The sequence below is a fragment of the Alternaria rosae genome (genome assembly GCF_020736505.1).
Source record: "Alternaria rosae strain MPI-PUGE-AT-0040 chromosome Unknown BKA58scaffold_1, whole genome shotgun sequence".
Lineage (NCBI taxonomy): Eukaryota > Fungi > Ascomycota > Dothideomycetes > Pleosporales > Pleosporaceae > Alternaria > Alternaria rosae.
In genome coordinates this window covers 1,934,966-1,957,859 of record NW_025763570.1, presented here as the reverse complement: position 1 = coordinate 1,957,859, position 22,894 = coordinate 1,934,966, and the positions used below count along the sequence as shown (strand labels likewise).

The window sequence follows — 22,894 nt, the reverse complement described above, 5'->3', positions numbered from 1 at the left end:
AGACGTATATACGGGCGTAAGGCTGCCTTGCGATGGACGTTGGAAACAGCACAGCTCTACGATAAATATAGGTACGCCTTGCTTGTGGGGCCGGAGGCCAGTAGATGTCAATTTTCATGCTTGACTTTGTCCGTCTAGCTACCACGCGCATGGAGTTAGTTGAACACTCCCGTATCTGTTTCTGTGAATCGCGAAGTCATGTGACATCACATCAACTCGCCTTTCGACTGATACCCATTTTCGCGACCAAAGCCTCCGCAATGTCGCGCGCGAAGTTTTGGTCGTTAATCGCACGCTCGTCCTCGGTTATCTCGATGTTGCTGTTTTGTAGTTCTCTTCTTATCGCATCGAAGAGCGCCGCATCCGCCCTTTCATCTTGGAACGGCCCATCAGGAACCGCGATCATGCTGATACCACCCTTTGGGAACCATATCTGGATCGCTTCAGGATTCTTCGCATGAGTTTTCAACTTCGTCGCAATGAATTTGCCGACTTGAGTCGCCTCGTCGACGGACGTTCTCATCAGAGTCACGACAGGGTTGTGCTCGTATAGTTTGCGGGTTTTGTATCGTTCCGGTACAGTGTTGATGGGCCCAAAGTTCGTCATGTCTGTCGCGCCTACGGAGACGATGTATGGTATTCCGGCTTCTGCGGCAGCCTCGAGACGATGCTCGCCCGCGCTCATCACACCGCCGGTGATGTGGTCGCATATTTCGGTAGTGGTAAGATCAAGCACTGCATCAAGGCCTCCTTCTCTGACAAGTCGCTCCATTGCCTTTCCGCCGTGGCCGGTAGCGTGGAAAACATACGTTTCAATATCGTAATTCGTCTCTAGATGTGTGCGTATTGAGTCGACGGCTGGGGTAGTGACACCGAACATGGTAATACCGACACGCTTCTTTTTAGCTTGAACGACATCTTGTTGACGAGAAGCGTATGCTCGGGCCATTCCGGCGATGGCGGCTCCAGCATTACTGAGTACGTTTCGGAGTACCTGATTGAGACCAGCGACGTCCACCACACTGTACATCAAAGTTATATCCGTTTCTCCAACGATGGGTCCAGTGTCGCCGCTTGCGACAGTAGAGACGATAAGTTTAGGGAAGCCGATGGGAAGTGCGGTCCTCATCACTTCTGCCGCTAGGGATGTGCCACCCGAGCCTCCTGCGTTGATGACAGCGTGTATCTTTCCTTCTTCAAACATCTTCTTAATTGCCTTGGTAGCGCGGGTAGCCATCGTCTTGATGACTTTGCCTCGAGGCAACTCGCTTACATCTTCCACGCCATCCTGATCCTCCAGTAGTTGGTCTTGACTGATGCTGATGGAGTTGTGTTTTATACGCTTTCTACCCACATCCATCAACGTCACGTCGACATTGTTTTGTTCTATTTCTTTGCGGAGGAAAAGAAGCTCCTCCAGCTTTGTGTCGCAAGTACCGAGAAGCACGACTCGGGGGTTAGATGACATGGTGGTATAGTCATCTGATAGAAAACACAAAATGTTGATGTATGAGTATCGGGTGGGTCTTAGATGCTCATACCCGTGTAAGCACCCCCGCCCTTGCATTACGTCATCGTGCATACCTCAACAGACCGACCTAGCATCATCACTACAGCATCGTGATTTCCGATTATATCTTGAGATACCAGACGCCTCATTTCCCCTACAATTGAGCGCTGAAGTACGTCTAGTACACAAGCATGTCACCACCAACCGACCGGAAAAGTATATTACAAAACCTCCGCTCGCAGATCGACAATGGCAAGATCATTGTTGGGGCAGGCGCTGGCATCGGACTCAGCGCAAAATTCATCGAAGCAGGTGGCGGCGACCTCATCATCATATATAACAGCGGAAGGTATCGAATGGCAGGCCGCGGTTCGTTAGCTGGTTTGATGCCATATGGAAACGCTAATGATGTCGTGTTGGAAATGGTATGACAATTGCGAATGGGAGTCGCACCTTTTCAGCAGCTAACACTCTCAGGCTGGCGAAGTTCTTCCCATCGTCAAATCTACGCCGGTACTAGCTGGCGTATGCGCTACAGACCCATTCCGAGACATGTCTCGCTTCTTGAAGCAACTTAAAGACCTCGGGTTCGCTGGTATCCAAAACTTTCCGACTGTCGGATTGATTGACGGAATCTTCCGGCAGAATCTCGAAGAGACGGGGATGTCTTACGATGCCGAAGTGGAAGTCATGAAGATGGCGCGAGAGATGGATCTCCTAACGACACCGTACGTGTTCAATGTCGAAGAGGCGAAGAAGATGGCGAACGCAGGCGCAGATATCCTGGTCGCTCATATGGGACTTACAACGAGCGGAAGTATCGGGGCGAGCAGTGGAAAGAGCTTGGATGACTGCGTTAAGCTGATTCAGGAGATCCGCGATACTGCAACGAGCATCAAAGAGGACGTCATCATTCTGTGTCACGGCGGCCCAATCGCAAAGCCAGAGGATGCGGAATATGTGATCAGCAGAACAAAGGGCGTACATGGCTTCTATGGCGCAAGCTCTATGGAACGCTTGCCGGTCGAAGACGCGATAACCAACATCACGAAAACGTTCAAGGGTTTAAAGCCTGGGTCCTCTGCATAGCATAGTAGCGGAGAATTGCATCCGTTGTCTTGGAACTTATGTATCTACAATGTATACCGGAAGTCGGGATGGCGATCGCCGAGTTTCCCTGAGTCGATCTGATGGATTCGTTCCTCGATAGACATCACCTCCCTCCTCTTGTTGATGCCACGCAAAGTGAAGTACATGAGAGCGTAACCACATGCCGCGATCGTGATGGTTGTGATAGAGACGGCGTGACCAATCACATAACGACCATCGTCATTTGTGATGCGGTAGATCTGGCCGGCCATGATACCTGCCGAGTTACCGATCGTTTGTTGCAATCCTATGGCGGTGGCGCGCTTGAAGTATCCCGCATTGCTATTGATCACCCAGGTAACGTTCAAACCCACGACGCAATAGATGCCAGTAGCAGTGACAAAGGTCGCGAAATACAGCACCCCGGTCGAAGACATGGAGACGCCAAGCATCATGGCATAGCCTATTGAAGTAACCAAAGCCAAAGGGACCATGAAGAACGCTCGGCGGTTGAAGTAGTCCGAGCAGAAAGCGACGAAGAGGTACACTGCCGAGGCCCAAATGTACACAGGTACAGTGAGGAGCTGAGTACGAATGCTAGAGTATCCAAATCCACGGATGATGACGGGGAGGAATGTCGAGAAGCCGAAGGAGCAGGTGTTGGCGCAGAACTGGCAAGCAGAGCTGAGCCACACCTTGGGATCGCGGAAAGCAAGCTTTACTTCCGACTTGTCCAAGGCATCTGTTGTCATCGACTTGCCCTGGTACAATCGTTCATTCTCGTGTCGGGCGCGAAGCAGAGCTTTTTCGTCTTCGTTCAGCCACCACGCGGTTTCGAAATTGTCGGGTAATAGGAAGATGGTAGCGACGCCGACGATGATGGAGATGAGACCCTCTACCAAAAACAGCCAGCGCCAACCAGCAAGCCCTTTCGCGCCATGGAGATTTGTGAGACCGTACGCCAGTAGCCCGCCGAATGCACCGCTCAGTGCAGATGCAACAAAGAGATACGACACCCTCCGCGCTTGCTCCAGAGGCTTGTAGTACATACTCAGATACAACGTCAAGCACGGGAACAGGCCGGATTCGAAAGCCCCCAGGAGCAGACGCGTAGCGATGAGAGATGCGTAGTTCTCGATGAAAGCAGCCCCGATAATGACAGCGCTCCAGCCAATGATGAACGTTGGGATTAGGCGGGATGGTCGCAGCTTCTTCAACAATATAGAGGCTGGAACTTCGAAGGCGATATAGGTCACGTAAAAGAGCGTTACGGCAACGTTGAGACGGTTGCCGGTGAGTCCCAGATCCTCGTTCATGCCTGCAATGGCAGCATTGCCTGAGAGCTATCAGCAATTAACTCTGGATAGTCATGATCAGGGTGTGTGTACCGATGTTGGACCGGTCGAGGTAGGCCACCTGGAGCACGCTTATCAGGCCTGTTGCAGTGAATTTCAGATTGTATATGGCGTACCAGAAATACCAAGACCATCATCGGAGATAGTATGAGGTCTAATTTGCGAATGAGCTGTCAATCCAAGTCAGCACTGTGATACCCAGTCTTGCGTGCATCGCTTCTACCTTCTTCTCAGCAACTGGATCGATATGTATCTCTTCACTAGCGCCAATCTGGGTATCCTTCTCGTGGATTGAGCCAACAAAGGCCTTGTCATCCGGGGTCGGATGTGACATGGTGCCGGTGGTGTCGTTTTCGATGGGTAGATGAGACGGAAAGCTCATGATATGGGCTTGCAGTCCAACACATACTCGTCTGCCACGACATATACCTTATACCGTTCATCTTGACCTGGGATGACATTATTGCCGATCGGTGCCTATGGAATTGTCCGACGCGGGGAGATAGCGAGCCCTGCTAAAGTGGGCATGATACGCATGGAGGATGCGCTAAAAACATTGGCAGGCGTCCGATGGAGATGCTATCGGCTAAATGTCCAGCGTTATCGGGAATCATCAGCATGATGGAGTCGCGATACGAGGGAAACATGGAGAGAGGCGATCAAGGTCCGTCGACGAAGAAGAGGAAGAGAGGTCGGCAAGCGAAGAGTTGCGTCGCGTGTCATCGGCGCAAGCAGAAGGTGCGTATGACGTAAGCAGTCGCTCCGAGCCTTCGCCGCGCGCGATAACGCGTGATGGATGACAACAGTCCAACCCGGGCATCTTCGCAGCGCTTCTGTTGTAAAGGACTGGAATCATTCTACGAGCAATTCTCGATGCAGCGGATAGGTAGCTGATGATATAAGCAGTGCGACGGAGAGCTGCCATGCTTCAACTGCAGCAGACGCGATGTTGCCTCGAGCTGCACGTACAGCGACGAGGCTGAAGCTCGTCGCCGGCAAAACTCACAGGTCGCCGGTATCCCTCTAGATAATGATGTATCCTCAGAGAATCCTGCAGGTACGTTCGTATAGGCGACGGGCTTCACACAGCAAATTGCGAGAGGCTTTTCGACACGCTCGTTGCCCAGATCGTTGCTAATGTCACTGCGAAGACACACGGACCACTTCCATACGTGCTAGAAACTCACCTGAACCCAGAGACGCACAAGTCGGTAATCTCTTCCGCAGTCGAGATGCGCCATCCTTCTTCGGCTCGTCATATTTCGGACCTCAAGCTGCCGCAAAAATCATCGAAGAGCCCGCACCGGATCTATCTTCCGGCATACGACATTCTGCTGCCTCAGCGCAATCCTTCCGCGATGTTGGAGGCCCTTTCTCGCAGATCTGGGATCTGCTGGGTTTGCTGCCACGCAACAAAGCCAGTGTCGATCGCCTCGTACATGTCTTCCTTGACGAGCTGAACTGGACCATAGACGCCATTCATCCGCAGTCTTTCAAATTGAAGTATGACGAGTTCTGGGAGCGTAAATTCGGCTTCGATGACTATGCATCTATCGATCTCAGGTGGCTGGCATTGTTGTTCATTGTGCTTGCGTACGGTGTCTTCCTCGACTGCCCCCATCCAAAGAATGGCGAAGTGCAACGTGATCTTCAAGAGACATCACTACGCTTCTACTGGGCAGCAAGACGCGCTATAGTCATTGCGCCAACATTCTACGGAGAGTCGACAGATCTTGTCCGTGCCGGTCTTCTGGTCACACGTTATCTGATCCATTTGCGAAGAGTACCGGAGGCTTGGCTTACGACCAGTTTCGCTATGCGTATGGCTCAAGCACAGGGTATGCATATCGACGGCGAACGTTGGCGTCTCTCGCGTAAGGAGACCGAAACCCGAAGACGCCTGTGGAGCCATCTTTACACCTTGGATAAGACTATTGCGCTTGCTATCGGCCGTCCCTTCGCCATAGTTGACCAGCAATGTCTCGTCAAAAGAGCCACCAACGTCTGGTTGGACGACCAACTGGACGAGGACACATCCGCCATTCCAGAGCTGCCCATGTCCGAGCCTACTCTAAGCGTCTACAACTTTCTCGCGCACGACTTGGCAAAGGTCATCGGCAGCATCCAAGAGCGTTGCTTTGGCCTCTTCACCGTTTCGTACGACACCGTCATTTCGCTAGATCATGAGATTATCGAATGGGAGGCCAGGTTACCAGAATACTATCATCTGAAAACCTCAGATACATCTATGGATGAAATGCACCCCTTCCTTTATTGGAACCGCTTGCATCTCCACTCCATGTACCACTTCGCCCGCGTCACGCTTCATCGACCGTACTTGCTGCGCCAAAGTATCACGAATCGCTTTAGATATAGTCACGATGCATGTATATCATCAGCGTGCGCTGACCTTGCCATGCGCATCGATTACTTCCAACAGCCGTTGAAAGACCGTCTGAAGTGGACTTTGGGTCCACACCACCTCTTCAACAGTGCGTTGGTACTTGGCATAATCGCTGTTAAAGATCCACACTCGCCCAAGTGTCGCGCGATACTGGAAGATCTCTCCGCGTATTGTGAGATGCAAAGAGCTGATATCTGGCTCAATGAGTTCGCGTTAGCTGAGGTCAAAATCATTGAGCTCTGCATCAAGAAAGCGAATCAGTTTCGTGCTAGTCGTAGTGACACACGTCCTAACACAGCAGACGATGCGCCCTCTACCGTCCACAGTGCCAATACCATCGATCTAACGTCACCATATACGGAAGAAAGCTCGGTAACGGTGCCTGATCTGCCAGCGATAGGTGCAGGTGGGCCCTTCCAATGGCATGCTCCTCCATGGGGTGACCCATCTTTCACCACCTTGTTCGAGCCAACCGATCTACAACACTGGGAGAGTGTACTGGACAATATCACACAAGAGCAGATGCTATTCGGGTTCCAATAGCGCATTGCGCTCTGTAGATATTGCCGTCTCCGCCAACTGCGCAATCATAGTTATGGGATATGTCGTCGCTCTCCGGAAAGACGTTATTACTGTCCCACTTATGCGCCATATAGCCTCGATATCGGTATATACTCTAAGCTTCCTCATACGCTACTGGTGTCACCAGACTTCCCATACCATGGCTCATCACGATCCTTAGATCATCTCCTGGCTTGAGCCACACCTTCGGCACCTTACTCACACCAATGCCATGCGGCGTACCCGTCATGATCACGGTGCCTGGCTCCAGCGTCGTTCCTTGGCTTAAATATGCGACTATCTCCGGTATACTGAAGATCATATCGTTCGCCAACGAGCATTGCATCGTTTCCCCATTGAGTACAGTCTTCAGCTCAATTTCGCCTGGGTTTGGTATCGAAGACGCGGATACCAGACATGGCCCTAGTGGCGCGAAGCCATCGAAGCCCTTGCCGAACCCCCATTGCGCGCCGTTGAACTGGTGGACTCGCGCCGTTACATCATTCGAGCATGTGTAGCCCAGCACGTACTCCATTGCATCTTCTTTGCTCACATTTCTGGCCGGCTTCCCGATGACAACTGCGAGCTCGGCTTCGTAGTCGGCCTGCCCATCTGTCGCCTGATGTGGAATGACCAAAGGCGCATTCGGCGCCCCTAGGCATGTTGAAGGCTTAAAGAAGAGAGTCGGGTGGTCTGGAAGGTCCAAGTTCATCTCTTTCGCATGTTTCCGGTAATTCAGGCCTATGCAGCGAATCGTGCCGACTTCGGCTTTTGAAAGTGGTGGTAGTAGTTTGGATATCGTGTAGGTCACTAGCGTTGGTTGGGTATCCACAGAGAGTACCGACGACCCGGTGAAAACGTGGGCTTTGACTTCTGATCCTAAGGCAAGGGCTACACCGACTACAATGTGTTAGCAATGGCGGGTATTGAAGGAGAGAGTCGATGTACCATCTAGCTCAGCATCAATGGGCTCGCCGATGTGCTCAGCACCGTCCTCGGTTGCGACAAACCGCACTAAACGACTCCAACTCTACCCAATGTTAGCAGAACTCTTTGGCTATGCACTTTGGTCCACTACCGTCTTCATACCACCTGCAATATCCATGGAACCCATTATTTCAATCTTCGTACAGGTGTCGACGAGTCTCCAAAAACGCGTTCAACGATCAATATTGGGCCTAATCCTTGGATAGTTATCTTTACCGAATTCACAGACCCAGAGTTACTTTTATTGCCACGGCGTGCATGTCCCTTGCTTATCGATCGGGAATTATTGGAGAGGCCGACACCCCTGCCCTGGCGGGTCACTACCCCACCACTCATACGCGCGATGTCGGGTAACGTTATCGGAGGTGTTTGTTCCTGGTTGAAAAGCCGACGAAGCGGGCAGCCGTAGACCTCCAAGCCTATTGGGTCCTGCCATAACAGAACGGCCATGCGATAACATCACTGCAACGGCTCCAGAGACGAAAATTAATATACAATTGTTTGCGATGCTTGCTGAAACGACGCTGATATAGCCGAATGAGGGCTCTTTCTCTACTCCAAGCTTCACTCCTCTATGACTTTTCAACCTTCAACACTGCTTCCGTAAAGCCTTCTGGATGTCCTTCTCTTTCTTTTTGGCCCTAGCGTCCGAGTTCAGCCTTTCCTGCTGCACGTGCGGTGGGCGGGTATAGGTCTGCTCGTACTGTCCAAGCAATGGATCCATTATTGCAGGATTGCCTAGTTGACTCATCATGCCAATATCCATCATCGATCGCGAGTTGAACTCATTGATGTGACGTTCACCAGGAGGCACGTTCGCCAAGCTCGTGTCAATTGGCTCAAATTGACTGCGTCGGTTCAAATCGACGTTGATCCGCCGAGGTGTTGGTGCTGTGACCGTCATGGAATCGGGTGAGCCAATCGTCGGCTCTTGGGTCGGATTCATGATCGGAAACAGCACTAGTTGCTGTAACCACCCAGACTGTTCCTTTTGTTCGCTAGCTATACGCCTCGTCATCGGATTCCGGTTCCGAGGAGGCGGTAGTAGTGGCGATGGCGCTGCACATGCAGAAGAACTGGTCAGCCCCAGAGGCTTTGGTGGCATAGGCGGAGGCTGCTTGCGGATATCCAGCGGCTGGGGGCGCAGTTCGGAAGCGCATCGGAAACTATCCTTGTCCATCGAGCTTCTCACTCTCGATTGACAGACGCTAGGCGGAGTCACGGCATTTCCGTTCACGTCCGAAATCTGGGATGCAGTCGATTGATCCAGCGACATTGACCTCGACTGTATTGTCGCTGTGAGAGGAGGTGACGTCACTGACCGCTGTAACGTAGATGGCCGAGGCGTAGCGAGCTCATCACTCTGTCGTGTGGGCATTTCTGATTGTAGCGGCCTTCTCGTCTTAGGCGTGCCCAATTCTGAGCTTGGTGGATCAGGGTTCATGAGCTGCAGCTCTTGTCTCGCCTGAAAAGGACTGGCAATACTGCCCATGTCGTCATGAGTCTGGGAAACAGGAAAACGGTCAATTTCCCTCGCTTCGTTCACCACAGCATTTGCAGCCGATTTACAAGACCTGACAGGAAATATATTCCTCTTGTTCCTCCAAAGGTTGCTTGTCGCTTCAGCTACACTGTTCAGGTAGAGTTCTGCCCCTTTCTGCTCGAAAACTTTCATACCCTTGGTAGCATGCGTGCTCTTGTTGAGTAACTGCTTTAATAGATTCTGGGATGACTTGGGCTCTTCGGTGATGTTATAGATGGTGAAATTTACCGGAGCATGAAAGTGGCACGCTGGTGGCCCCCGTTCCAAGCCCGACGGGATCACGTCCATCGACCTTACAGTATTGGCAGCCGTTGCTAGCGCTGGCTGCTCAATCGTAGCAGAATTAGAGGGTTGAGATTGAGCAACCGGCTTACGCACAACACTCCCCTGAGATGTTCGAGACGATGGCGGTCGAACGGCAGATGGAGTTTCGCTTGGGCGTGAAGACGCCGAAACCGGTGTGAATAGTCGAGGTCCTGGCCCTTCATGCTGATGACTATCTCGAGCCCGATGATTCCAGAGGTCGGAGATAGCAGACGGTGGGCTTGTTTGGCGCTGGAGTGGCTGCGTCTCCTGGGCTGTGAAGAATGTCCCTCCGGATGATACCGTATTCAGCCGACTCGGGACACGACTTGCTTGCGACGATAGCGGCCATGCGCCAGATAACTGTTCGCTTCGCACGGGCGCATTCGCACTCCATGAGTAATGGCTTCCCGCATTTCGGCCCTGACTGGATGCTATCGAAGAGGTAATGCTTGATAGGCTGTTACCCAGCGGTTGTGGTACTATAACACTTCCTTGCATAGGCGTCACACATGATGTTCCCGCCTCGCTACGAGGTGCTCTACTGCTCGCGTATGAGGGGGGGTAGGCACCTGGTAGGAGAGGGGTCCCGACGATCGGCCTTGAATGTCCCACTGTACTACGTACCGACGAACCTGACTGAGAACGAGACGGAGGGTAAGCGCCAGGATACACGGGCTGATCTTCGATAGTTTGCGGTTCGTTTGGGATATCATGGGGCACTTCGGAAGACTCCACTCTCAGCGCAGGGTTCTCCTCTATTGTATGGTACGACGGTGAACGGCCTGAGGAAACTGATCGGATGGACGCTCTGCTTCTATCGGAGGTCGTGGCGGTGACAAGATTAGGATCTCGAGCTTGGGCGTCTGCCACTGATCGAAGACTTGCTGGTCGCGATGCAGACGTCCCCGAGATCGATGTTAAAGGCCGATAGAGTACGTTCGGATTGTTAATGACCTCCTGAGTATCGGCCATGCTCCTTTGTTCCTGCTGCAGAGGTAGACGTGCGAAGTCAGTGTATATCTCACATGCAGTTCTTACAGCCAGAATTTACCTCAGTGACTGGACCCGGAGGATAGGACGCTATGGCTCCCAGTACTGGACGGTCTTCTGGGTGCTGGGTTGCCGACGGTTCGCCCGATGGTGCAGGAGTCTGTCCGTTCTTGTTCACCCAGCGCAGCATAGTCTCTCGAAGCTGCGCGACATGTGCAACTTCACGAGAATGCTCTTCCTTTTGACTCTGGCTCATCGCCATCTGCAGCTGCTCGTCCTCACTCAAGCCGCTCAGAGCGTATGTCTCCTGAAGGCGCGCAGACTGTTGTTCTTGTCGCTGCTGCTCAGTCTCGGCTGCCAACCTGCTCTCGACGATGGCCTGATCCAAGGTCTCTTGACGTAATCGCGCAGCTTGAGCCCGAGCACGTTCATCCTTCAGAGACTGTAGCCCAGCTTTCCGGGTAGCCTCGCGTTCTTGACAGGCAGCCAGTGCTTCACGCTCAGACTGCCTTTTAACTTCAAGAAGCCGTTGTCGGTCCGCCTCTTCTGCCTCTACCTGGCTGATGGAAAGCGCAACAAGAGTAGCCTCGCGTTCTTGATGGGCGGCCAGTGCTTCACGCTCCGACTGCCTTTGAGCTTCGAGGAGCCTTTGTTCGTCCGCCTCTGTGTCTGCATTACGTCTTCGATCCGCCTCTTCTGCTTCAACCCTGCTGACGTCAAGCGCGACAAGAGTCTCCTCGTCCTCGTCCTCGTCCTCGGACTGTACCTCGGCCCTGGTACTCGTAGAACGCCGCGGCCCTCTCCATCCTGCGGTAACTCGACTCGCTTCAAGAGCATGATTTAGCTGTCCGTCTTCCATCTTCTGGAAGTCGGCCGCGACCAAAGCCATGTCTTCCGGACTGTATTCCTCGTTCAAGTTGGACATTGCGATGGTCTGAGCTTGGGCTTGGGGTTGCGGGATTCGGGCAGAGTTCGTTGGGTCGGCGCAGTCTTCTAAGCGCTTATTATAGGATGTGAGGGCGGGGCAGTATGCGAGGAGAGCGGTAGTCGCGCGGTACGGCCGGTGAAACCAAGACTTGGAGAGCGCTAGTGGGTGTAAGGGTGGGGGGTGGCCAAGGTGCTTGAGTGTATCGAGAGACGGACTATTTAGCAATGGACGCAGTACCTTCTATGTATATGCGCTCACGTGCATCTTCTGAACGGGTCCGTGGTGCGTTGACATAATTTCCACAACGTCATAGCGGTTCTGGGAAGGCTGCAATGACGGACGCTGGCCGTGTGCAGGTCACAACTTTCCCTGCAAAGTGATACAGGCAGCTCACTTGGCACGGAGACCGCTTGAGGGACCTCGAAGCATCGTAAATGATAAGTGAGTCGAAAGCTTAACCTGCCGTATACTGTTATATTGTATATAATGACGAAAAGAATGGGCCGAACCAACGGCTGATGTGAGGTAGTAGAGCCAACATATATTGATCGAAACATAGCTTTTCCCGCCAAGAAGGTTTGTGTATCGACATACTCGTTGCTGTTTGTATGTGCTTGTATTTGATGTTTGGCGTGGGACTTTTTCCACTGTCGACATTGCTTCATTCGCGCGACCACTCCTTATCCTTAGTCGCTGGTCTCTGATTGTTCTCGAAATTGGTATTTACCGCAATTAGACTGAAACACGCTGTCTATAAGCAATGCATCGACTAAAGCCCGCATCCGGTAGTCAACACGTCGACGACCTGTTTTCGGAACTCAATCATGCCTTCGACTGGATCCTCGTAGTGCCAAGTAAGACACTTCAACACGACTTGTGCATATGATTTCCCCATCTCTCTCTCGATCTCCGTACTATTGGCCCAATCCAGTGTCGCATTGTGTACACGGTTGAAGAGATCCTGTTGCTGTACTATGCCAAAGATGGGAAACTTTTCTATGCGGCGGGCGAACACTTTCGCCATCGTCCGCCAAAGCCCAAGCTCTAGCAGAACTACACCCAGTGAATAGATCTCATGCTCGTTGGAATACTCAGAAGATGGCCGGCCAAAACGATCGTGATGGCGATACAGATTCGGCTCTAACGGGAAGTGCGTAGCCTCGAGCGGTTGCAGGACACCCCAGCCAACGAAGAAGGGAGATAATTCAAGATCGTTGAATGATCTTGGCAGCATTGCTATACTGCGCGACTGTACATTCCCATGGACCCAACCGGACGCGTGCGACTCGAGCAGTGTGCTCGTCAGCGCTCTTGCGATGAGGAAGCGACTTCCAATGGATGGTCTCGCGGTCGGGCCCTTCGAGATCAGGTCATACAAAGACGGTGGGTTTGATGCCCAAGGATGGCTTTGCGGCGCGCGGTAGACGATCAAGCTCCGTTTGTTGAGTGGATCATCGATAAAACCCATACAGCTCAATGTATGCAGCTGGTAGCCGTCCTGAGCATCGCTCTTGACGGATACGTCGGTCTGATGAGGGGCCTGTAGTAACCACGTCAAGTGACACATGTACTCAGCAGGCGTCTCGTCGTCTGATCGCGTCTCAACAAGAACGTCGACCTCATCTCCGCCATCATCGTATATCGTCTTGACAAGGCCGTGCAATGGCTCTCCAGTGCTGATCGTTTCTCTGAGCGCGCCGACGAGCGCGTTATAATCGCCCGAAGGCTCTGCACCAGCTCGATGCTGGCGTTCCAGTTGCTCTGCCACACCAAGAATAACAGCCTGCCTGGAATTACCGAATCCTGTGTCCGGAGGTCCGGTGCCAAGGAAGACAATTTCCAAAGTTTGCCGAAGCCGATGCGTCCATTGCAGGCAGTTCAGGGTAAGCGTGACCATCTCCTCTTTTCCAAATAAGGCCTTGTATAGTCCCGGCCGGGCCTTCTCTCGCCAGAGTTGCGATCGTTCTTTCATCTCGTCTCTCCAGCTCTTCTTTTCATTCTGTACATCTAGTGACGCGGCGCGACCACGCTTCAGATCTTCAATGCTTCTTTGGCCCGCACCAGGAATAGGACTCTTGCCGATGTACCTCCACGCTTCCCGGTGCGCGGCTAACGACTTGTTGAGCGAATAAAGAGAGTACTCTACATCACTTGTCAGGGTATGATGCACACGGCTGTCGCGTAGGACTCCGGTCAAGTCGCTGAAGCAGACATTCGAAAACACGTCCAAGAACACGAGCGTCTCGTTCAAGAAGTTTGTCGTATTCGTAACGCCGCCTGTGTCTCTTGTGACGTCGCGGATGAAGATCAAAGTTGCGCAGATGACTATAGCAGCATTAGCATCGTGAACTTGAATCCCATTGTCTTTTGTTTCGTTTGAGAGCAGACAAACGATGAGTCATGACCTTTTTAGTTCAGCCAATTCTTGCACAATGTCGTGAAGTGCATGAGGCTTGGAACATGATAGATCTCTCATCGAGGGTTTCAAGCGGCTGTTGACGGTGACACGTACGATGAAGGAGTTCGAGGGATGCAGTGACATGGTCCATAGCGTCTTCTCGTATTTGGATGGCGTCGCAAACTGTCCAGCAAAGTTCAACCTCAATCGCTATCGATAGATTGCAACGCAGTCGCGGGAAGAGAGAAGTGCATTAGCGGCGCAAGCTGTCACGAGAGTGAGGGAACGGCAGTGCGGCGTCCCATCTTCGCGCTAAGCCACCACGCGGGCGGGTTGCACCCAGCTAAAACTGAGTTACCCCGCCGCCGCATGGCTGTTACGAACGGCTACGAAACATGATGGCGGATTCCTGACGTGATTTGACGAAAACAAGTAGAAGGAGATGAGGAGTGGGAAGGGAAGTGGGTAGATTGGCAGCCATCCAAGATCGGGTGGGCATTCGCGATGGGGACGTCATTGCCCGTGCACAGTTTGGAACTCACCTGCGCAGTATGTGTGGACCTGACAGGACATTCGCGTTAGAAAAGGTAAGATTCGCGTCACTTATTCTCATGATTCTCATGATTCTCAGATTGTAGGATGCAGAGTAGTCCACTTGTGGGGTTTGGGGGGTTTAGTATCTATGTAGTCTACACTATGCTAGATGAGCATCACGTGACTTACGTCATCATGCGCGCGCTTGACGTGCGGGCGCCTTCCTTCTCGACCTTATCTTCTGATGAAGGCAGAAGTACCATCTCACAACACCGTCTTCGTCTCCAACGCCCGCTGAGGACCCAGTGTGAGGTCGAGTCAAGCCACCTCTCTTGATGCGGTCATCGCAATGGTTCCCATCCTCATCCTCTTCATCTATGTGATTGAACGTACTGGTGTGGGGTCCTATCTTTAGCACTGGTACGAGGTTTTGCTGCGTACTGACGTTCGTCAAATTTGTTTCGGTTTGCGGGTGCATTTCCCATTTTTGCGAAGATTGTCGCGACATCTGCGCTGCCAAGGAAGATGTGCCAATGTGACACGGGAGTGTAGAAAAGAACTCTGGATGTTCCTGATAGCTGCCAGTATCGATGTTGAATACATTGATGCGGTTAACACATTGTATGGGCATTGTGAATGAATGGTATAGTCTATAGTACCGTGGCCCGAACAGCTATCCACATGGGCAGTCGCGGGAAAGATAAATGAAACAGGTCTCTCAGTGCTGCGTTCGCAATGTAAGCAAGGCAATCCAGCTGTAAGTCTCGAGTGGAAGACAAGCGGATCTTGTCCTCCAGTGATCTTGCCATTTTCCATGTTTGCGCGAGAATGGTGCCTATTTAATAACTTCATGTTCTTTTTCTTCTTTTTTTTCTTCTTCTTTTTTTTTTCTTTTTTTTTTAGATATGCTCGAGGCTTAAACATACTGTATTTCAGTCATTGAGGGGCTTAAATCACGCTCGGTCGGAATGGGAGAAGACCTCTCAGATTCATCCACCTCTCACGGCGTCTTTCTCGAAAACATCGGGTACAGCCTAAGCAAGTCCCTTCATGGTACAACAATGCGCTGGCGAGACACACATTTGGGTGTGCAAATCGAAGATCTTCTCGATGTGGGAGCCGGATGGAGATGTTAGATGTCCGAATTGATTGGAATGTCGAGTTAGCACGGTCTAGACAGTGTTACTCAATGCCCCGGGTCCCAAATCTGGACCTATATTCTAGCATCGAGGCCGCGAATGTTGAGGTCAAGCCACTAGCTGGTACCGCTGTTGGAAAGGCGTACCTGTGCGCCGTTGAGAACGTAGCCTCTATGTTGAACGTCGAGCAGACACTTAGTTGTTGGGCATGGGGACGGATCCCAAATGTGTCGTAGAATGGTACTCATCAACAATGCATTAGGTTTCAATGATGTTAGCAAGACAGATACCATCGCACAAGTAACAGCAAAAATCCGGGGCAATCCACGTATAGTGATGATACCTTAAAGATTTAGCATGAGCGATCGGAAAAGAGACATCTCACATGGGTTTTGGGATGGCGCGGAGGTTTGTCTCATCAATCATGGCCTGCGTGACGACTAACTATCAACCCAGTTCTCACAACACGAATATTCGGAGACCAGATCAAGGGCGAGAAAGAGGTTCGAATGAATCAAGACGTAGCAAGGAGCAATTACTTGTTGAGTCGTGTTCGTATGGCATTACATTATTCGTGTGGTCGGCAGACGCGTCGATGACGTCACGCCCCAATATCTGTTTGATCGTCCGTAGACGCGAGCTCCACTACTTCTCCATCACCATGCCTCCCAGCTACCACCAACCGCACCCGCAGCTATAGCGGCCGTTGATTACGAGACTGCGTGGCGCTACGCATGGACTCCCAGGGCTCGATACGACTCCCCGCCCTGCCACGAGCTAACGACGCGATGGGCAGCACCCGACACCTCCGCCCCATCCCGCACGCGCCGACCCGATGCAGAAGCACTGTAGACCCCGATGTACTCGGTTTTGGACACCTTTCGCCCATATATATATATACAAGAGGCTCAATTCTAGTGAGGCTTGATGCCACCAGGCGGTGCCGGTTTGCTGGCGATGCGCTTATCCTGCTCTTCTTTAGGCAGCGTATCCCATTCAGCAACGTTCTTATCCTATACGATGTCAGTTAAGTTGCATGTATAGAGTGGGCCGCTGCCAGACTTACCCATTCTGCTACACATTCAGGCTTCCAGTTACATTGCTCTACTTCACCGTACATGGGGTGATTGCGGCGCGGGTGAAGTGTCGGCCATCCCGAAGCATGGTAGTGATGCTTTACCAAAGCCCCCCTTGAGTCATGGTTACCAGAGTCCGAGTGACCTTGGCCGGCTGCGAAAGCTTCCACATTCAACACCAGGATGCCATTGACGAGCCTCGACTCAGCGAGATTGTGGAAGAGGTCCCAGGTAACCGGCTTGCCTTGATTCTGTGCAGTCATCTGCTCCAGTACGGCCTTCGTGAACGCTGAGGGACCCGTCCCACTAATGACCTCGTCGAAGTCTAGCTGTAACTGCGATATCTCGACTTCTTTCTGATGCGACAGCTCATGCAGCCACGATTGTATGTTCTCCATGAGCCTCATCATGACTGGGAGTCTGGGCTTGGCGGCGAATGTCCACTGACAAAAGGACTTGCACTTGCCACCGAGGATGGGGTGCTCGGCGAACGTTGGCTCGTCAATCTCGACACCGATTATCATGTCGACCTCCTCCTCGATGTAACGCTCGGGTATGAACCGATCAATAGGACGGAGACATTCCACGTCTATGTCGGCATACACACCACCCTCGGCATACATGACGAGATAACGAAGCAAGTCAGCCTTGATGATCGTTATGTTGAGCTCTCGGTAAAGGTTGACAAGATCTGGTCTGTTGATACCGTGAGCGCCATAGTGGAATTCGAGGTAATCGTTCGCGTTATCGTCGGTCAAAACCTCGTACCGATACCTGGGATTCTTTGCTGGCCAGGTCTTCGCTGAATCCGAATCGCGCTTCTCGAAGCCTAGAGGGCCAACCTTCCATGTCTGCCAAATCTTCCTCGGAATCACATCACTTTTTAGCTGCAGAGGCTGTTGGTATCTGAGCTCGCGCCTGTAATTGTTGGCAGCCCGAATGGGTGTAGTAAAGAAGTGTGTGTTGGCGAAGAACAGGAAGATAAAAAGCAGGGCAAGATATGCAGGTAGGACCCTTCGCACTTGACTTGTGAGCTTGCCCGAAAAGTGCGCTGCAATTGGGGAATGGGGAGCCATTGCGATATTGAGGTGAAGCTTGGGTGGAGGTGCCCTGGGTCGCGTGCGCATGCTGTGGTTATTACAAAAAAGCAGGCGACTATATCCACCCAGCCATCCTGAGTCTTTGAGAGATTAGCTCAATGACTATCTTTCCCAAGACCCTCCTGTCGTTTTCAATTCGGCCCTTGCGCCCACCAATCCCCGCGCAGCTCTCTTCCTCGGTACATCGGTACAACTGTTGAATGCAGAATCAGCCTCGTGACGGGATTCCAATAGCGCACATGCATCGCATGGCTAAGGAGCCGCCTGCATCGTTGCGGCGGCGATGTTGGGTCAAGACGCCTAGGCTAAAGCTTCTCTACGTGATCCTTGCAAGCTGGTCGGAGGCGTCGACACAAACGGTAGTATCCCCACTGAAGCCCCGCACTGAGCGTCTCTCATCAGGAACGGCCCAACTGTATTGTCTATCCTATCAAACTGTCTTGATTCGTGGGCTGTTGAAGTTCACGGCCGTGCAGCCTCGGATCCTTCTGGAGTATGATGCCAAGTTCGTCATTCCCCGCTTGCATGATCGGCTCGACCTGGACGATCGCTTTATTAAACTTACCGTTGAGAACCACACATGCTGCCTCGGTTGAGGTAAGCTAAAGGCATAGCTCCCGTCAGAAAGCTACGCGCTCTCTAGCCTTGCGCGACACCCGCACCATTCGCTCCTGTAACAAGCGTTTGCGGGATTCTTAGATATTGATCTTTGCATTCGAATCAAACCACAGTCGACATCACTTCTGCTACCGCTTCGGATTCAGTTATGCCAGCCACACACCAGGGCTTGCTCGACAAAGGCTGCCTTGAAGAGGTCAAACTCTCGCCGACAATATGGAAACCAGTACGAACAACAAAATTGAGTCTCAACGCAGTGCGTCCTGAGTTTTTGAGCTTACGCTCAATCACGAAGAGCAAGCCTGCCAGACCAACAGCATGGCTGGACGGCCTGAGGGGTTTTGCGGCGTTTTTGGTGTACCTGCACCATAATCAACTCTGGGCTCATGGCGGCAAGGGCAATCAAGCATTCGAAACCTCATTTGGCTACGATGGAAAATACTATTCAGCAGCGTTTCCATTCTTTCGACTCATATTCTCTGGTGGTCACTTCGCAGTGGCTATCTTTTTCGTCATCTCAGGATATGTCCTTTCGCTCAAAAGCCTACAACAAATTCATGGGGGTCAGATCTCAAGTGCGTCAAACACCGTCGGCTCCGCTCTCTTCCGCCGCTGGCTTCGACTATATCTTCCCATTATCGTCGTCACCTTTGCGTGGATGTCGTTCCGCCATTGGAGTGGAATCGCGCTCGATATGCGCGATACGGAATCTACGTTTCAAGACGATGTTGTCACCTGGTATCGAACATTCAAGAACTACAGCTTCGTCTTCTCGACAAACATCTACGAATTTACGGAGCCATACCACCCGCATACCTGGTCAATACCGATCGAATTCAAAGGATCCATCATTGTCTACACAGCGCTCTCCGCTCTTTCCCGATGCACACGCAATGCTCGCCTCACGTGCCAGGTGGCTTTGGCCATCTACTTCCTTTATGTGGTAGATGGCTTCTACGGAGCATTATTCATATCTGGAATGTTGCTCTGCGACCTTGACCTGCTGACCGAGCAAGACCAGCTTCCACAATTTCTCAGTGCGCTGGCTGGGTTCAAGGAGCTCATCTTCTTCCACTTATTCATCGCCGCACTTTACCTCGGCGGTGTACCAGCATTCGATGCACCCGATATCGATCGCACAGTACTCATCTCGAAGTCTCCTGGATGGATCTGGCTGTCGCATCTCAAGCCTCAAGCTGTCTTCGACGCCAAATGGTTCTACCTCTTCTGGGCTGCATTCCTTGCCGTGGCGTCGATTCCACGACTGCCATGGCTGAAGCGCTTCTTCGAAACCGGGTTTTGCCAGTACCTCGCGCGCATCTCATTCGCGCTGTACCTAGTTCATGGTCTAGTCATCTGGACCATAGGAGACCGAATTTATGCCGCGGTTGGGCTTTCAAGACCATTCCACCAGAACGGTCTTCCAGGATGGGTCGACAAGTTCCCGCTTCCCAAGGGGGGACCTATGGGGCTCGAGCCTGCATTTTGGCTATCGCAGCTTATTATCCTTCCCATTACGCTTTATGCAGCCGAGGTTGTCACGAAACTAGTGGATGAGCCCAGCGTCAAGTTGGCAAATTGGCTTTACAGATGCACCATCCAGCCACAAGTTTCTCCTCCAAAACACCAGCGCAGTTACTCTGTACGTTAGAAGAAATTGAGTCAGTCCTCCTCCACAATTCTTCATTTGTGTCATCGCAATGCGCTGGCCGACTATGGACTCCTTTAGACACTTTTGGCTCGGCTTCATGTGATGTTGACACGCCAGGGGCAACCCGTCACGGCGCTACTGCAGGTGCTAAACGGGTAAGATGCATTATCATGTCGGTGCAAATGTTTATTGGTGATCCAAAGTGGAGTTTGCTCCGAAGCGGCGCCCCATGGGGTACTTGCTCGGCATGGACTGATGGTCCCTGCCCGCTGTCGATCATGCTGACGGCAGCGCCCGAAATTGGCGACATCACCGTGCGTGATTAACTCGACCCCTGCTCTCAATCATGTTGGGACTTTGATCAGGATCAACAGGTCGTCGTCAGTGTCACTGTTCCATTCAGGCGATATGCACACCGTTGTCGGCTGGACTACGACACGGCTCGGCGCCCTAGCAGTTTGACCAAACGCGCATGTGAAGTTCCCCCCTCCTTTTCACGAAGGTTGCATCTAGACCTGACTAAAGGTCCGTCGCGAAACCTGAACTGTACTTCCGTACACATTATGCGACGGCGACACAACATTACCCTAGCGACACTTGCTTGTCTCGGAACCGTATACCTTGTTGCACAACAGCGATATGGTTTCTCATATGCGCATGGAGACGGGCACATCGACGGAATCGAGATCTTACCATCTGACGGGCTCACTGTTTCCATCCATGGCGATGCATCCGCAATCGGAGAGAAGGGCGTACTAGACGGTATTCGGCCGTCCAGTTTAGCCAACGCACATTCCGCTTCAGGTCATCAACCGGAATCTTCCCTCACCGGGGTCTCGCCATCATTTAGCACGGAACACATACCTGGAACGAAATATAACTTCCAAGACGAACTCCAACTCGAGCTCCCTACTTCAGTGCTCCAAAAGTACTTGAAGCAAAAGCCTCGCAACTATAATCCCGATGGCTCGAGAGGGTATGCATACGCAACCTTCCTCGCTACTCGCAATCCTTCGCTGAAGGATCCGTATTTCCTCGCTATCCATTCGCTCATCTACCGACTCCTCTGGTCCTCCCGGACACGTAGTAAAAGACACCCCTTCATCGTCTTCGTAGCCGAATATGTCACCGACGAGCAACGCGCGCTGCTCAAAGGAGCTGGCGCGATAGTTCGCGAGCTTTCGCCTCTCCACTGGGAATGCAACGTCGACGGCGTACAAGATCGATGGAAAGACCTCTTTGCCAAGCTCAACATGTGGAAAGAGACGGAATTTGAGCGCATCCTGTTTCTGGACGCTGATGCTTTTCCGCTGTCAAACATGGACGAGATGTTTGAGCTTGCGCCAATACAGGAATGCATACCGGAGAAGCTGCATCTCGACGACTTCCTAGAGGATGGTCCCGTGTGCGAGCCTTACATCTTCGCTGGCGTCGCGCAAGACCTCGATGCTAAACATCCAAACATTAATGTCGGTTCAATGGTCTTCACTCCATCCTCACGCATGCACGCTCGGCTGCTTCAGAACTATGTAAAGACCGACAATTACAATTGTTTGATGGCCGAGCAAGCGTTCCTGAACTGGCAGTTTGGTCCTGAGGGTGCATATCCCGGGACGAAGTTGGAAAGGCAGTGGGGAGGTTTCTTCCCCACCGAGTGGGAGGAAGGTCAGTTGAAGGTAGTGCATGAGAAGCTCTGGATCGCAGAGCATGGGTGGATGAAGGACGAATGGAAACAAGGCTGGAAGGATATGATTGCGTTCTATGAGAGTAAAAACTTTGCGAATGCTAGGAAGAGTGATGGCATGATTGTTGAGAGTAAGTGAGGCATTCAGGGCCTTGCTATGATTGCATCTAGATTATGTGCATCAGGACTTTCGTTTCCAAGACTTTCTCATACCTACTAGAGTAATGTAAATGTTAATGCTACGATATTCTGGATTGATCTTGATGTTGCAATTCGTTCCAGTGCAGTTATATACAACCCTCCCCCCCCCCCCCCCCCCCCCCCCCCTAAAAGTCCTACTTCTCAATACACCTGCTGGGAAGATGGTTTAGGACACACGCAGAAGAAAGTACTCTGAGTATGATGGTCCGGAGATTCCCAAAGATTACGCGATAAAGAAAGCCAAAGCCAAAACCAGCCAGTCTGCAAAGGGCCCTGAAAAGACGCATGTACCGCATCCAAGACTCTCTTTACTAGGTATGCCAGCCGAACTCCGCAACATCATCTTCTCATTCGCACTGACTGCTCCTTCCAGGCGTTTATCACTCTTGCCCAATTCCCAACACCCACGACTATGCAACCCCACGGGTTCAACCAACTCAAACACGTATGCCGCCAGCTTCACACCGACACAGCCGACATGGAAGTCCCCTACAACGATATTCTCATACACCATGCCTCGTCGCTCGCACCGACTATAGCACGTTGCACACCAAAGCAGCAGGCTTGGATCAACTTCTCACTGCACTACAAAAAGTTGGAGAATACCATACCTATCTTGGGGAAACGCTGGATCAGCCCCATCAAGTGGGACGACCTCGTTGACATAGCCGACTTCTGCCGGAAGTATCCACACACCAGCGTTCGCTATCACCTTTGCTGACTTCAAGTATCCCACCAGCTCGAGCAAAAATCGTGATCCACTGGAGTACTTTCTGGCGACTGCGATGTATATTTGCATGGTGTACAGGCTGATAGATCT

At 51.9% G+C, this 22,894-nt stretch overlaps 10 protein-coding genes across 10 annotated transcripts; 4 read left to right on the top strand and 6 right to left on the bottom strand.

Moving 5' to 3' along the window:
* Window positions 1-211: 211 nt before the first annotated feature.
* Window positions 212-1,468, bottom strand: BKA58DRAFT_396366 (uncharacterized protein; the record flags this gene model as incomplete). The annotated part of the gene is made up of 1 exon (XM_046171353.1): window positions 212-1,468. The coding sequence occupies one exon, from the start codon at window positions 1,466-1,468 to the stop codon at window positions 212-214; it is 1,257 nt and encodes a 418-aa protein (XP_046030913.1).
* Window positions 1,469-1,701: 233 nt separating this feature from the next.
* Window positions 1,702-2,599, top strand: BKA58DRAFT_302618 (TIM-barrel-protein domain-containing protein; the record flags this gene model as incomplete). The annotated part of the gene is made up of 2 exons (XM_046166939.1): window positions 1,702-1,920; window positions 1,988-2,599. 2 exons carry the CDS (start codon window positions 1,702-1,704, stop codon window positions 2,597-2,599), a joined length of 831 nt encoding a protein of 276 aa, XP_046030912.1.
* A 44-nt stretch (window positions 2,600-2,643) lies between these two features.
* On the bottom strand, window positions 2,644-4,288 carry BKA58DRAFT_433804 (major facilitator superfamily transporter; the record flags this gene model as incomplete). Its single annotated transcript, XM_046173221.1, has 4 exons — window positions 2,644-3,935; window positions 3,988-4,015; window positions 4,071-4,124; window positions 4,178-4,288. The coding sequence occupies 4 exons, from the start codon at window positions 4,286-4,288 to the stop codon at window positions 2,644-2,646; spliced, it is 1,485 nt and encodes a 494-aa protein (XP_046030911.1).
* A 311-nt stretch (window positions 4,289-4,599) lies between these two features.
* Window positions 4,600-6,901, top strand: BKA58DRAFT_433803 (fungal-specific transcription factor domain-containing protein; the record flags this gene model as incomplete). The annotated part of the gene is made up of 3 exons (XM_046173220.1): window positions 4,600-4,692; window positions 4,861-5,011; window positions 5,106-6,901. The coding sequence occupies 3 exons, from the start codon at window positions 4,600-4,602 to the stop codon at window positions 6,899-6,901; spliced, it is 2,040 nt and encodes a 679-aa protein (XP_046030910.1).
* Window positions 6,902-6,967: 66 nt separating this feature from the next.
* Window positions 6,968-8,264, bottom strand: BKA58DRAFT_11933 (fumarylacetoacetate hydrolase). The gene is made up of 3 exons (XM_046164122.1): window positions 7,998-8,264; window positions 7,868-7,949; window positions 6,968-7,819 (listed from the first exon to the last, which is right to left on the bottom strand). Exons 1-3 carry the CDS (start codon window positions 8,031-8,033, stop codon window positions 7,035-7,037), a joined length of 903 nt encoding a protein of 300 aa, XP_046030909.1. The 5' UTR covers window positions 8,034-8,264; the 3' UTR covers window positions 6,968-7,034.
* On the bottom strand, window positions 8,064-12,135 carry BKA58DRAFT_12050 (uncharacterized protein). Its single transcript, XM_046164154.1, has 2 exons — window positions 10,807-12,135; window positions 8,064-10,742 (listed from the first exon to the last, which is right to left on the bottom strand). The coding sequence occupies exons 1-2, from the start codon at window positions 11,668-11,670 to the stop codon at window positions 8,496-8,498; spliced, it is 3,111 nt and encodes a 1,036-aa protein (XP_046030908.1). The 5' UTR covers window positions 11,671-12,135; the 3' UTR covers window positions 8,064-8,495.
* A 1-nt stretch (window position 12,136) lies between these two features.
* On the bottom strand, window positions 12,137-14,466 carry BKA58DRAFT_11998 (uncharacterized protein). The gene is made up of 2 exons (XM_046164145.1): window positions 14,186-14,466; window positions 12,137-13,998 (listed from the first exon to the last, which is right to left on the bottom strand). Exons 1-2 carry the CDS (start codon window positions 14,220-14,222, stop codon window positions 12,443-12,445), a joined length of 1,593 nt encoding a protein of 530 aa, XP_046030907.1. The 5' UTR covers window positions 14,223-14,466; the 3' UTR covers window positions 12,137-12,442.
* Window positions 14,467-16,264: 1,798 nt separating this feature from the next.
* On the bottom strand, window positions 16,265-18,180 carry BKA58DRAFT_372572 (nucleotide-diphospho-sugar transferase). The gene is made up of 2 exons (XM_046169145.1): window positions 16,811-18,180; window positions 16,265-16,757 (listed from the first exon to the last, which is right to left on the bottom strand). The coding sequence occupies exons 1-2, from the start codon at window positions 17,945-17,947 to the stop codon at window positions 16,659-16,661; spliced, it is 1,236 nt and encodes a 411-aa protein (XP_046030906.1). The 5' UTR covers window positions 17,948-18,180; the 3' UTR covers window positions 16,265-16,658.
* A 279-nt stretch (window positions 18,181-18,459) lies between these two features.
* BKA58DRAFT_372571 (acyltransferase family-domain-containing protein) lies at window positions 18,460-20,380 on the top strand. The gene has a single exon (XM_046169144.1). The coding sequence runs from the start codon at window positions 18,687-18,689 to the stop codon at window positions 20,187-20,189; it is 1,503 nt and encodes a 500-aa protein (XP_046030905.1). The 5' UTR covers window positions 18,460-18,686; the 3' UTR covers window positions 20,190-20,380.
* Window positions 20,381-20,563: 183 nt separating this feature from the next.
* Window positions 20,564-22,130, top strand: BKA58DRAFT_464035 (nucleotide-diphospho-sugar transferase). The gene has a single exon (XM_046174895.1). It carries the CDS (start codon window positions 20,753-20,755, stop codon window positions 22,010-22,012), a length of 1,260 nt encoding a protein of 419 aa, XP_046030904.1. The 5' UTR covers window positions 20,564-20,752; the 3' UTR covers window positions 22,013-22,130.
* The last annotated feature ends 764 nt before the right edge of the window (window positions 22,131-22,894 follow it).

Excerpts from the sequence above, each read along its gene's own strand:
- BKA58DRAFT_11933 (XM_046164122.1), bottom strand. The coding sequence starts at position 8,033 with ATGGGTTCCATGGATATTGCAGGTGGTATGAAGACG. Across the intron at positions 7,950-7,997 it reads TTGCAGGTGGTATGAAGACG|AGTTGGAGTCGTTTAGTGCG; the intron begins GTAGTGGACCAA and ends AACATTGGGTAG. Across the intron at positions 7,820-7,867 it reads CATTGATGCTGAGCTAGATG|TCGGTGTAGCCCTTGCCTTA; the intron begins GTACATCGACTC and ends AACACATTGTAG.
- BKA58DRAFT_12050 (XM_046164154.1), bottom strand. The coding sequence starts at position 11,670 with ATGTCCAACTTGAACGAGGAATACAGTCCGGAAGACATGGCTTTGGTC. Across the intron at positions 10,743-10,806 it reads CTCCGGGTCCAGTCACTGAG|CAGGAACAAAGGAGCATGGC; the intron begins GTAAATTCTGGC and ends CTACCTCTGCAG.
- BKA58DRAFT_11998 (XM_046164145.1), bottom strand. The coding sequence starts at position 14,222 with ATGGACCATGTCACTGCATCCCTCGAACTCCTTCATC. Across the intron at positions 13,999-14,185 it reads ATCCCTCGAACTCCTTCATC|TCATCTGCGCAACTTTGATC; the intron begins GTACGTGTCACC and ends ATGCTGCTATAG.
- BKA58DRAFT_372572 (XM_046169145.1), bottom strand. The coding sequence starts at position 17,947 with ATGCGCACGCGACCCAGGGCACCTCCACCCAAGCTTCACCTCAATATC. Across the intron at positions 16,758-16,810 it reads CTGAATGTGTAGCAGAATGG|GATAAGAACGTTGCTGAATG; the intron begins GTAAGTCTGGCA and ends GACATCGTATAG.
- BKA58DRAFT_372571 (XM_046169144.1), top strand. The coding sequence starts at position 18,687 with ATGCCAGCCACACACCAGGGCTTGCTCGACAAAGGCTGCCTTGAAGAG.
- BKA58DRAFT_464035 (XM_046174895.1), top strand. The coding sequence starts at position 20,753 with ATGCGACGGCGACACAACATTACCCTAGCGACACTTGCTTGTCTCGGA.